Consider the following 14325-nt stretch of genomic DNA (forward strand, 5'->3'; position numbering starts at 1 on the left):
ACTAGTCCTCTCCATCAGGAAGCCTACACAACCCACTGAACCAACTTTGGCCACTGGGGACAGAAACCAAAAACAACCGGAACTATGAACCTGCAGCCTGCAAAAAGGAGACCCCAAACACAGTAAGATAAGCAAAAGGAGAAGACAGAAAAACACACAGCAGATGAAGGAACAAGATAAACACCCACCAGACCTAACAAATGAAGAGGAAATAGGCAGTCTACCTGAAAAGGAATTCAGAATAATGATAGTAAAGATGATCCAAAATCTTGGAAACAGAATAGACAAAATGCAAGAAACATTTAACAAGGACCTAGAAGAACTAAAGATAAGACAAGCAACAAAGAACAACACAATAAATAAAATTAAAAATGCTCTAGATGGATCAATAGCAGAATAACTGAGGGAGAAGAACGGATAAGTGACCTGGAAGATAAAATAGTGGAAATAACTACTGCAGAGCAGAATAAAGAAAAAAGAAGGAAAGGAACTGAAGACAGTCTCAGAGACCTCTGGGACAACATTAAATCCACCAACATTTGAATTATAGGGGTTCCAGAAGAACAAGAGAAAAAGAAAGGGACTGAGAAAATATTTGAAGAGATTATAGTTGAAAACTTCCCTAATATGGGAAAGGAAATAGTTAATCAAGTCCAGGAATCACAGAGAGTCCCATAGAGGATAAATCCAAGGAGAAACACGCCAAGACACATATTAATCAAACTGTCAAACATTAAATACAAAGAAAACATATTAAAAGCAGCAATGGAAAAACAACAAATAACACACAAGGGAATCCCCATAAGGTTAACAGCTGATCTTTCAGCAGAAATTCTGCAAGCCAGAAGGGACTGGCAGGACATGTTTAAAGTGATGAAGGAGAGAAGCCTACAACCAAGATCACTCTACCCAGCAAGGATCTCATTCAGATTTGATGGAGAAATTAAAACCTTTACAGACAAGCAAAAGCTGAGAGAGTTCAGCACCACCAAACCAGCTTTACAACAAATGCTAAAGGAACTTCTCTAGGCAGGAAACACAAGAGAAGTAAAAGACCTACAATAACAAACAATAACGCAAAACAATTAAGAAAATGGTAATAGGAATATACATATTGATAATTACCTTAAATGTAAATGGATTAAATGCTCCCACCAAAAGACACAGACTGGTTGAATGGATACAAAAACAAGACCCATATATATGCTGTCTGCACGAGACCCATTTCAAACCTACAGACACATACAGACTGAAAGTAAGGGGATGGAAAAAGATATTCCATGCAAATGGAAACCAAAAGAAAGCTGCAGTAGCAATTCTCATATCAGACAAAATAGACTTTAAAATAAAGACTATTACAAGAGACAAAGAAGGCCACTACATAATGATCAAGGGATTGATCCAAGAAGAAGATATAACAATTGTAAATATTTATGCGCCCAACATAGGAACATCTCAATATATAAGGCAAATACTAACAGCCATAAAAGGGGAAATTGACAGTAACACTTTCATAGTAGGGGACTTTAACACCCCACTTTCACCAATGGACAGATCATCCAAAATGAAAATAAATAAGGAAACACAAGCTCTAAATTATACATTAAACGAGATGGACGTAATTGATATTTATAGGACATTCCATCCCAAAACAACAGAATACACATTTTTCTCAAGTGCTCATGGAACATTCTCCAGGATAGATCATATCTTGGGTCACAAATCAAGCCTTGGTAAATTTAAGAAAATTGAAATTGTATCAAGTATCTTTTCCGACCACAATGCCATGAGACTAGATATCAATTACAGGAGAAGATCTGTAAAAAATACAAACACATGGAGGCTAAACAATACACTACTTAATAACGAAGTGATCACTGAAGAAATCAAAGAGGAAATAAAAAAAACACCTAGAAACAAATGACAATGGAGACACGACGACCCAAAACCTACTGGAAGCAGCAAAAGCAGTTCTAAGAGGGAAGTTTATAGCAATACAATCCTACCTTAAGAAACAGGAAACAACTCGAATAAACAATCTAACCTTGAACCTAAAGCAATTAGAGAAAGAAGAAAAAAAAAACCCAAAGTTAGCAGAAGGAAAGAAATCATAAAGATCAAATCAGAAATAAATGAAAAAGAAATGAAGGAAACAATAGCAAAGATCAATAAAACTAAAAGCTGGTTCTTTGAGAAGATAAACAAAATTGATAAACCATTAGCCAGACTCATCAAGAAGAAAAGGGAGAAGATTCAAATCAACAGAATTAGAACTGAAAAAGGAGAAGTAACAACTGACACTGCAGAAATACAAAAGATCATGAGAGATTACTACAAGCAACTCTATACCAATAAAATGGACAACCTGGAAGAAATGGACAAATTCTTAGAAATGCATGACCTGCCAAGACTGAATCAGAAAGAAATAGAAAGTATGAACAGACCAATCGCAAGCACTGAAATTGAAACTATAATTAAAAATCTTCCAAAAAACAAAAGCCCAGGACCATATGGCTTCACAGGCGAATTCTATCAAACATTTAGAGAAGAGCTAACACCTATCCTTCTCAAACTCTTCCAAAATATAGCAGAGGGAGGAACACTCCCAAACTCATTCTACGAGACCACCATCACCCTGATACCAAAACCAGACAAGGATGTCACAAAGAAAGAAAACTACAGGCCAATATCACTGCTGAACATAGATGCAAAAATCCTCAACAAAATACTAGCAAACAGAATCCAACAGCACATTAAAAGGATCATACACCATGATCAAGTGGGGTTTATTCCAGGAATGCAAGGATTCTTCAATATACGCAAATCAATCAACGTGATACACCATATTAACAAATTGAAGGAGAAAAACCATATGATCATTTCAATAGATGCAGAGAAAGCTTTTGACAAAATTCAACACCCACTTATGATAAAAACCCTGCAGAAAGTAGGCATAGAGGGAACTTTCCTCAACATAATAAAGGCCATATATGACAAACCCACAGCCAACATTGTCCTCAATGGTGAATAACTGAAAGCATTTCCACTAAGATCAGGAACAAGACAAAGTTGCCCACTCTCACCACTCTTATTCAACATAGTTTTGGAAGTTTTAGCCACAGCAATCAGAGAAGAAAAGGAAATAAAAGGAATCCAAATCGGAAAAGAAGAAGTAAAACTGTCACTGTTTGCAAATGACATGATACTCTACATAGAGAATCCTAAAGATGCAACCAGAAAACTACTAGAGCTAATCAGTGAATTTGGTAAAGTTGCAGGATATAAAATTAATGCACAGAAATCTCTGGCATTCCTATACTGTAATGATGAAAAATCTGAAAGTGAAATCAAGAAAGCACTCACATTTACCACTGCAACAAAAAGAATAAAATATCTAGGAATAAACCTACCTAAGGGGACAAAAGACCTGTATGCAGAAAATTATAAGACAGTGATGAAAGAAATTAAAGATGATTCAAATAGATGGATAGATATACCATGTTCTTGGATTGGAAGAATCAACATTGTGAAAATGGCTCTACTACCCAAAGCAATCTACAGATTCAATGCAATCCCTGTCAAACTACCACTGGCATTTTTCACAGCACTAGAACAAAAAATTCACAATTTGTATGGAAACACAAAAGACCCCGAATAGCCAAAGCAATCTTGAGAATGAAAAACGGAGCTGGAGGAATCAGGCTCCCTGACTTCAGACTATACTACAAAGCTACAGTAATTAAGGCAGTATGGTACTGACACAAAAACAGAAAGATCAAATGAACAGGATAGAAAGCCCAGAGATAAACCCATGCACATATGGTCAACTTATCTTTGATAAAGGAGGCAGGAATGTACAGTGGAGAAAGGACAGCCTCTTCAATAAGTGGTGCTGGAAAAACTGGACAGGTACATGTAGAAGTATGAGATTAGATCACTCCCTAACACCATACACAAAGATAAGCTCAAAATGGATTAAAGACCTAAATGTAAGGCCAGAAACTATCAAACTCTTAGATGAAAATATAGGCAGAACACTCTATGACATAAATCACAGCAAGACCCTTTTTGACCCACCTCCTAGAGAAATGGAAATAAAAACAAAAGTAAATAAATGGGACCTAATGAAACTTAAAATCTTTTGCAAAGCAAAGGAAACCATAAACTAGACCAAAAGACAACCCTCAGAATGGGAGAAAATATTTGCAAATTAAGCAACTGACAAAGGACTAATCACCACAATTTATAAGCAGGTCATGCAGCTCAATAACAAAAAAACAAACAACCCAATCCAAAAATGGGCAGAAGACATAAGTAGACATTTCTCCAAAGAAGATATACAGACTGCTGACAAACACATGAAAGAATGCTCAACATCATTAATCATTAGAGAAATGCAAATCAAAACTACAATGAGGTATCATCTCACACCAGTCAGAATGGGCATCATCAAAAAATCTGGAAACAATAAATGCTGGAGAGGGTGTGGAGAAAAGGGAACACTCTTGCACTGCTGGTTGGAATGTGAATTGGTACAGCCACTATGGAGAGCAGTATGGAGGTTCCTTAAAAAACTAAAAATAGAACTACGATATGACCCAGCAATCCCACTACTGGGCATATACTCTGAGAAAACCATAATTCAAAAAGAGTCATGTAGGGGCTTCCCTGGTGGCGCAGTGGTTGAGAGTCCACCTGCCGATGCAGGGGACACAGGTTTGTGCCCCAGTCCGGGAAGATCCCACATGCCGCAGAGCGGCTGGGCCCGTGAGCCATGGCCGCTGAGCCTGAGCATCTGGAGCCTGTGCTCCACAACGGGAGAGGCCACAACAGTGAGAGGCCCGCATACCGCAAAAAAAGTCATGTAGCAAAATGTTCATTGCAGCTCTATTTACAATAGCCAAGATATTGAAACAACTTAAGTGTTCATCATCGGATGAATGGATAAAGAAGATGTGGCACATATATACATAGCCATAAAAATAAACGAAATTGAGTTGTTTGTAGTGAGGTGGATGGACCTATAGTCTGTCATACAGAGTGAAGTAAGTCAGAAAGAGAAAGACAAATACCATATGCTAACACATATATATGGAATTTAAGAAAAAAAATGTCATGAAGAACCTAGGGGTAAGATGGGAATAAAGACACAGACCTACTAGGGAATGGACTTGAGGGTATGGGGAGGGGGAAGGGTAAGCTGTGACAAAGTGAGCGAGTGGCATGGACATATATACACTACCAAACGTAAAATAGATAGTTAGTGGGAAGCAGCCACATAGCACAGGGAGATCAGCTCCGTGCTTTGTGACCGCCTGGGTGGGTGGGATACGGAGGGTGGGAAGGAGGGAGACGCAAGAGGGAGGAGATATGGGAACATATGTATATGTATAACTGATTCATTTTGATATAAAGCAGAAACTAACACACCATTGTAAAGCAATTATACTCCAATAAAGATGTAAAAAAAAGTTATTATATAATTTAGACAGTAAAAACATAAATTAAAAAAAAGAATTCAAAAAGTCACATCACCATTTCGTAAATCTGACTCAGTTATAGAGTTTCCATAGAAAATGAATTGTGAAAATGAAATACCTTGCCATGCCTTATCTCTCACAATATATTCTTTTTGCCTAAGAAGCCATTCTTCTGGCTAATAGTGTCAGATGTAATGTGCAGTAACATGCTTCTAATATTGACACTACAAATAGTCTTTCAAACTACTGGGTTGTTCTTATCCATCAGTTGACACAAAAGTTTACAGGTGGCTTCTGCATAATTCATTTAGCTAGTCGGAAGTATAAAATTCTAACAAAGAACTCTTCTTACCAAACTGTGTTCATTTCCTCCTTTACATATTTAACCTATGGTATAAGCTCTCCAAACAATAGTAAACACTTGCCTATGAGTGTAATTTTTCCAAATATAGTATCTTAAATGTGGTGTTGATTTTATCAAACTAAGTTCTTCTCAGTTTTCTCTGCTTTGTATCTCTTAACCTGCCATCCTAATTCTAATATTCATTTGATCATATATCATGCAAATCTCTAAATACCTCTTTCTTCTAAAGAGTCTGTAGCTCCTTGAAGTCAGAGACCATTTTTTGCACCTTTACAGTCCTCTTTTCTGGTATAATGTCTGGCATGTTATATCTACCCTGATGCATATTTGTTAAACAGCATTAACCAAAGGTCATTTAGCCAAAGGTGTAATCATTCAGCCAGTAATATTAGATGAAGTGAAATGGAATTAAAGCTAATCTTAAGAGAGAACACATTTAAGTCAAGATAAGTGTATCAACAGGGCTATGGCAACAGCACAGACAATATCTTAGGCTTTATACAAGCAAAAATTTATTGTTGTAGTAATAAACGACTGAAATGGCTTAACAGCAACTAAAAATTGACATTCAGGACACAGGGTCAGTGGGTCTGTTAAATAAAATAGAAATCAATTCGTAATGGATATAATGGGCTTTGTTTCACATATTTGAGCTACTTAGTTAGATCTGAGATAATATATAACAAAGGAACTGTCCTAATCTGGGGTTAGGGAAACTTCCAGAGGAGGAGCATCTGAGTTGTGATCTGAAGGATGAACGGTAGTTACTTAAGCAAATATGGAGAAAAGTCATTCCAGAGAGAACTCGTGAACTGGGAGACAACCCTACTTATTTATTTAAAGATCTAAAAGAAGGCCAGCATGTTGTGGCACAGAGAGCCAGGTGGGAAGTGAGTGCAAGATGAGGATGGAAAGGGAGGGAGGGGACAAAACGCATGCAGCTCAGTAAGCCCTACTCCCAAATATTTGTATTTTTATCCTAAGAACAAAGGGATGTCACTGAAGGGATAAGGCTAGGTTTATGATCATATTACTGTTCTGTAAAGATCGCTCAAACCAAATTGGAAGGGACTAAGAATGGACAAGAATAGCTTTGTGCAGCACCAGTCCAGATAAGAGATAGTAGAACTGTTTATGATTAGCAGAAAGAAAGAGTAGATAGATGTAAAATATTCAGAAGGAGATAAAATCAACAGGAAATAGATATGCTACATATGAAGTATGATTCCTAAGGTTGTGGCTTGAAGAATTAATGAGATAATGATATAACTCACTGAAACTGAGAATACCAGCAGAAATTTATGTTTGAGAATGGAAGATTATAAGTCAGTTTAGCTATGTTGAATTTGAGGTGCCTTTGAGAACTGTGAAGATGGCAGTTGGATGTGGAGCTCAAAGCAGAATAATATCCTGAAATTTAAAATATTGGAGTCATTGGTCTAGGGAAAAAGTATAGGAAAGAGAAAAGAACAGGATCTAAGGCTGAATTTTGAAGAAATGCTACATATGATAAATGTTGGTAGAAGAGGATGAAACTGCAGAGATGACTGAAAAAGGTAAGATCTAAGGCTGAATTTTGAAGAAATGCTACATATGATAAATGTTGGTAGAAGAGGATGAAACTGCAGAGATGACTGAAAGAGGTAAGAGGAAAATCAGGTATATAAGTTTGAAGTTCAGCCCCAACCATAACATACCTTAAAATCTTCATGACAATCTTAAATTCCTTTAGGTCTATGCAAGCAAAAATATATATCTAGATCAAACCAGAAGTATAATTGACATGCTAAAATAAGAGAGAAAATGGAATCAATTAAAAGTCTTAATTTTCAAAAGAGTGGAATAAAAAGAATGGAAGACAAAAAAGAAAGAACAAAAGTAGCAATAGAAAACAGTAATAAATATAGTAGGTATGAACCCAGGGGTATCAGTAATCACTTACATGTCAATGTTCTAAATGCACCCATTGAGAAACAGAGACACAGAGTAGAAAGAAAAAGAAGACGTAACTGTATGTTGTCTTCAAGGAACCCACTTTAAATATAAAGGCACAGATATATTAAAAGTAAAGAGATAGATAAAATGGGCAAGGATATACCAATACTAACCAAAGGAAAGCTGGAGTAGTTATATTAATTTCCAGCAAAATAGACCAGATCAAGAACAATTATCAGGGATAAAGAGGGACATTACATAGTGATAAGTGTATCAATTCTCCGAAGACATAATAATGCTTAAAGTGTATGCATCTAACAACAGAGCATCACATTATATGAGGCAAAAACTGATAGAACTCCAAGGATAAATAGACAAATTTACTATTTCATTTGGAGACTTCAGCACTTATCTATCAGTAATTGAGAGATCCAGCAGGCAGATAATTAGTAAAATTATAGTTGAAGTGAACACCACCATCAGGACACTGGATCTAATTGACATTTATAGACTGCTTAATCCAGTAACAGCAGAATATACATTCTTTTCAAGTTCACATGGAATATTCACCAAAACAGACTGCGTTCTGGGTCATAAAACACACCTTGACAAATTTCAAAGAAAAGATATCATACAAAATATGCTCTTAGTCCATAATGGAATTAAACTATAAATCAATAAGAGAAACATAACTGGAAAATCTCAAACTATTTTGAGATTAAACTACACACTTCCGAATAACACTGGTTCACAGAAGACGTCTCAAGAAATTTTAAAAATATTTTGAAGTAAATGAAAATGGAAATACAACTTATCGAACTTTGTGGGATGCAGTGAAAGCAGTGCATAGAGGGAAATTTATAGTATTGAATGAATATACTAGAAAAGAAGAAAGATCTAAAATCAATAACAAGCTTCTACCTTAGGAGACCAGAAAAAGAAGAGAAAATTAAATACAAAATGAGCAGAAGAAAGTAAATGATAAAAATCAGAGCAGAAATCAATTAAAATAAAAACAGGAAAAATAGAGAAAATCAATGAAACAAAAAACTTATTCTTTTAAAAGATCAATAAAATTGGTCAAACCCCCTAGCCAGGATCATCAAGAATAAAAAAAAAAGAGAGAAGACACAAATTACTAATATTAGAAATGGAAGAGGGACCTTCACTACTGATCCCATGGACAGTAAAAAAGGCAATAAAGGAGTACTATGAATAACTCATTCTCACAAATTTGATAACCTAGATGAAATGGACAAATTCCTTGAAAGATGTAATCTACCAAAACTCACACAAGGAAAATTTGATAATCTGAATAGGCTTATATTGATTAAAGAAATTGAGTCAATGATGAATAACCTTCCAAAACAGAAAGCACCAGGCCCAGATGGTCTTACTGGTGAATACTACCAGAGATTTAAGGAACAAAATGATACCCATTTTCTACAATCTATTCCAGAAAATAGAAACAGAAGAAATACTTCCTGACTCATTCTGTGAGACCAGCATTACCCTAATACCAAAACCAGACAAAGCTATTACAAGAAAAGAAAACTACAGACCAGTATCTCTCATGAACATATATTTTAAAATCTTCCACAAAATATTAACAAATTGAATCCACTAATATATAAAGATAATTATACACCATAACCAACTGGGATTTATCCCAGGTATGTAAGGCTGGTTCAACCTTCAAAAATCAATTAGTATAATCCATTACTTTAACAAACTAAAAAAGAAATTATATAAAATAGGTGCAGAAAAATAATTTTACAAAATACAATACCCATCTATGATAAAAATTCACAGTAAACTAGGAGGAAAGGGGAACGTCCTCAGCTTTATGAAGAATATATTTTAACAACCTTATAGCTAACATCATGATGAAATGCTAACTTAATGATGAAATGCTAGGTGCTTTTCCCCTAAGAACAGGAAAACAAGGAAAGGATGTCCCTCTTTTTTTAAACTCCTCTTCAGCATTGGGCTGGAAGTCCTAACTAATGCAATGAAACAAGAAAAGAAAAGAAAAAAGACTGGGAAAGAAGATATAAAATTGTCTTTTTTTGCAGATGACATAGTTGCCTATAAAGAAAAGCCCAAAGAATTAGTTAAAAAGACCAACAACCAGTCAGTTTCCTGTAAACTTCTCCCATTCAGATTTTTTTAAAAACACTAAAAGATTTAAGGAGCTACATTAAATGTTAAGTGGGTCAAGTGCTTATTTTGGGTCATTTTTACTTTTTTTTTTTTTTTTTTTTTTGTGGTACTCGGGCCTCTCACTGTTGTGGCCTCTCCCGTTGTGGAGCACAGGCTCCAGATGCTCAGGCTCAGCGGCCACGGCTCACGGGCCCAGCCGCTCTGCGGCGTGTGGGATCTTCCCGGACCGGGGCACGAACCTGTGTCCCCTGCATCGACAGGCGGACTCTCAACCACTGTGCCACCAGGGAAGCCCCATTTTTACTTTTATGTATTTCCAGGTGTTCTACAGCAAGCTTATTTAGGGGTTAAAAGTTATCTTTAACATTATATTTTTAAAATAAAATGACAAACCACAAACTGGGCAGATGTTAGCAGTAAAATAGGGCAGAAAAAAATTTAATGTCTGCAACACATAAAGAACTCTACAATTTTTTTAAAATGACCCCCAAAATACATGGGCAAAGGACATGATCAAGCAACATGTAGAATATTGCAGATAGCTGATAAACAAATAACAAAAAGAATATTCAACCTCACTGGTAGTCAAGCATATATACATTTTAAGATACCAGATTGCCCATCAAATTAATGAAGAATTTACAAAATAATATTCTGTGCTAGGATGAATTCAATGAAATAGATTCTAATTTTATACATTGCTTGTGGAATGTTAATTATTGCAGCTTTTCTGGAAATTGACTTCACTTTATGACCAAATAATGCTACATTTCAGACTCTATTCCAGGGGTGGAAATGCAGAATGCATACAAAGACTATGCACAAAGATGTTTCTCTCAGTGTGTTTATAATAGGGTAAAACTACATTCTGAAGAGAATCCATGAATTTTAAGATATTATACATAATATTTAATAAGCCATAATTGAAAAACATTAGTGACCTCTTAACACCTTTAATGGCTGTGCTATTGAGTAAGGACAACATATGTGATGCTTACATACCAACCTTATAATTCTATTATTCACATACTTATCTCAACTATTTGGCAGTGTCATCTGATGTTACAGACTTTAACATTCACTTATAGTCTAATATGCATATAATAAATCCTATAAAGCAAAATTTTACTGTAAAGAAGACTTATAAAAATATAAATGTCTAGCATTAAGAAAATGATTAAATTATGGTACTGCAGAATGTTAGATGGAATATAATATGTAGCCATTGAACAATTTTGTTATGAAATATTTACAGTAACATGGTAAAATATTTATATTTCAAATAGAATCTTAAACATAAAACAGATATAGTTAGGGGCTTCCCTGGTGGCACAGTGGTTAGGAGTCTGCCTGCCAATGCAGGGGACGCGGGTTCAAGCGCTGGTCCAGGAGGATCCCACATGCTGCGGAGCAAATGGGCCCGTACGCTGCAGCTACTGAGCCTGCACTCTAGAACCCGCGAGCCACGACTGCTGAGGCCCGTGCACCTGGAGCCTGTGCGCCTGGAGCCCGTGCTCTGCAACAAGAGAAGCCACCACAATAAGAAGCCCGTGCACCACAACAGAGTGGCCCTTGCTCACCACAACTAGAGAAAAGCCTGCGCGCAGCAACAAAGACCCAACGCAGCCAAAAATAAAATAAATAATTAAAAGAAAACAGATAAGTTTTATAAGTATGCTCCCACAAAAGAACTAGAAGGAAATATGCAAGTATATTTACAGTGTCATCTCTGTATGGTAGAATTATGGATTATTTACTTAATCTGGGGTTTTTTGTACTTCCAATACTTTTCAAATTTTTTAAAATTAACATTAATGTAACAACTTAGAGAAAGTTTAAGATAACCAACCATACCACATTTTTCCCCATTAAAACATTCTTTTAAAAGTGAGGTGTTCACAAATTGTGATGGAGTACAAACTCATAGAATTTTAACTATCTTGTTATATTCTGAACCTAAAAAAAAAACACCTTCTTTATACTGTCTTTCCAGAAAGACCAAAAAATTCAAACAGCTTCTTTAGATGGCTGGGCAAATAGCATTAAATTGTAGTTTCTAAATAAGTGTTAATCTATCTAGAGTAATTCTAGACAGTTAAATGGGTTCACACACTAAGATCCTTTAGGTTTAGCAATTTAATGTTCAGGCCATAAGCTAATTATTCAGTGTCTGTTTACTTATAATTACACTATTCAGTATTACAGGGGAAAAGATCTCCGTAAAGGTCCCACATACATTTTATTGCACCTTAGTGATTATCCCATGTAAACATTGTTATATTTATTCATATGAAACAGAGGAATTGTTCAACTGGACTCACTACTATGATAAAGTATGACATTAAGCAAACTCAAGCATATTTTTATTTCATTGGAAACCATATATTTGCTTCTTTAAAAATGCTGTTTTGTTTGTCATATGTTTTTCAGGAATATTAAGTGGATCTATAATTGTCCTACCCATTAAATAAGATAACTCTGAAAGCCCTTAGTGCTCTATTTCATAATTATTAGATGCTTGATAAATGTTTATTGAATGAATGAGTGAATTAGGGAATGAAAGAATGAAAGGCATCGTCCTTTCTTTCCTTTTCTTTTGAATCCAAACAAAGCTTAATATTAGTAACAAAAAAAAAGGTGAATCAACTAAAGATTTAATTTTGTTTATACAGAGAGTAAAGTAATACATTGATAAATGTATTATGTGTTATATTACATATGATATAATTATATGCATATGTTAATTGAAATATAGAGTACATTTTAATTCTCACATCCTAAATTTTGTTTTAATATAGGGACCACGAGGACTGCAAGGTGATGCTGGACCTCCTGGAGAAATGGGTGCTGAGGTAATTTTTCTTGGGGCTCTTTCTTGTTAGTTCATCAATACTCAGTACTTTTTGTAAGACTCCTCTTAAAGTTAAGTTGATATCTTAGGTATATATATTTTGAAGAATAATTTTATAGTGTTTTGTTTCATATTCAGGAAATAAAACCTAAAATTCTATTAAAACCAGGGATGACTGTTGTATGAACCAAATTTTATGCATATAAAATTCCCTTAACAGTTCATTTAAATGACAGAACAAAAAGTGAATAAAACGTTCCCTTCAATGATTTAGAGTTAACTTTGATAACCCTTCACTCCATTATAGAAGAATATTGAAAAGTGACTCTTATTCAAGATATATTTTAGAATAATAAACCATACTTGTTATAATTATAAAATCCAATTACTTCATTTCTTTTGTTTGTTAACTTTAGTGCTAAAAAATTAGGCATAAATTCTCTCCTCCCTTGGCTTCTGTGAAACTGCTCCCTCTTGATTCTGCTTTTTACCTTCTGATTAGCCTCAGTCTTGATGGGAAGCTGTCCTTCCTCTTCCTCAGCTTACAATCATAGTATCACATAGACTTTAATTACCAGTATTATTCTGATAGCTCTAGCTTGATAGCTCTAACTGATGCCTCTCTCCTTGGGGCTCCAGTTATTGATTTCCTGTTGTCTTTTATGTATGCACCTAGGTATCCCACAAACATCTCAAATTCAAAATATATAAACCAAGCCCATCGCTTTCCCACTGTTATTCCTCTTTTTATTCTCATCTCACTGAAAGATATCCCTTATGCCCAGTAACCCCAAACTGAGAGTCATCCTAGACTCCCCTTCCTTCAATCAGCTCTTTTCCCTTTGAATAAGCTCCCACTAATGTCTCACCTCCATCCTTTCCTTTCCGTCCCCATTGCCAGTGCTCCAGTCCTCTGCTCTAATTCCATGTCTCCTCCAACTGCCATTATTCCTTAGCTACTTGTGGCCAGTTTACCTTTGTCATATCATTCTTGTCCTTGAAATTTTTCAGTGGCTCTCATAGCCTTTAATAAAATGCCAATTTCTTAACATGATAATGTCCTGCATTGTCTAATGTCTAATGTCTGCAGACCTTTTCAACCACATTCCAATAGAACTTTTCTCCTCCTCTAATTCCACGATTATGCCATGCTTTCTTGCTGTGTACTGTGTATCCACTGGGAGTCCAAGGGTGGCTGAGATATGGTCCCTGACTCCTTTAGCAGTTTATAATCTATTCCAGAAGATAATCATGTAAAAGCTCATTATACTTCTGTTAGACCCAATGATGGAGACATTCACAGGGCATTATAAGAGTACAGCAATGGGTATGTAACCTTACCTGGATAAGGGGAAAAAGAAGACTTGTCTGTTTTGAGGAAGGGGGAGGGTAATGAGTTTTAAGGAATGAGTATGAGTTAGCCATATGAAAAGAGGGAATAAGGATATGGCGATTCCAGAAAAAGGGGTAGTATGAGTAGGAACATGCAAACATGAGGCCGTATGGATTCTTTGATGCTTAAAGTCAAAACA

The 14325-nt window shown here is 35.6% G+C and overlaps 1 protein-coding gene across 2 annotated transcripts in view; it reads left to right on the forward strand.

Moving 5' to 3' along the window:
* COL24A1 (collagen type XXIV alpha 1 chain) overlaps nucleotides 1-14325 on the forward strand; it is a 392639-nt gene that overhangs the window by 255476 nt on the left and 122838 nt on the right. For both annotated transcript variants that reach the window (XM_073787806.1, XM_073787804.1), the window contains one exon: nucleotides 12741-12794. In XM_073787806.1, the coding sequence (XP_073643907.1) occupies nucleotides 12741-12794 (54 nt within the window). The remainder of the gene's footprint in view (nucleotides 1-12740; nucleotides 12795-14325) is intronic.

Source organism: Tursiops truncatus, chromosome 1 (genome assembly GCF_011762595.2).
Source record: "Tursiops truncatus isolate mTurTru1 chromosome 1, mTurTru1.mat.Y, whole genome shotgun sequence".
Taxonomy (NCBI): domain Eukaryota; kingdom Metazoa; phylum Chordata; class Mammalia; order Artiodactyla; family Delphinidae; genus Tursiops; species Tursiops truncatus.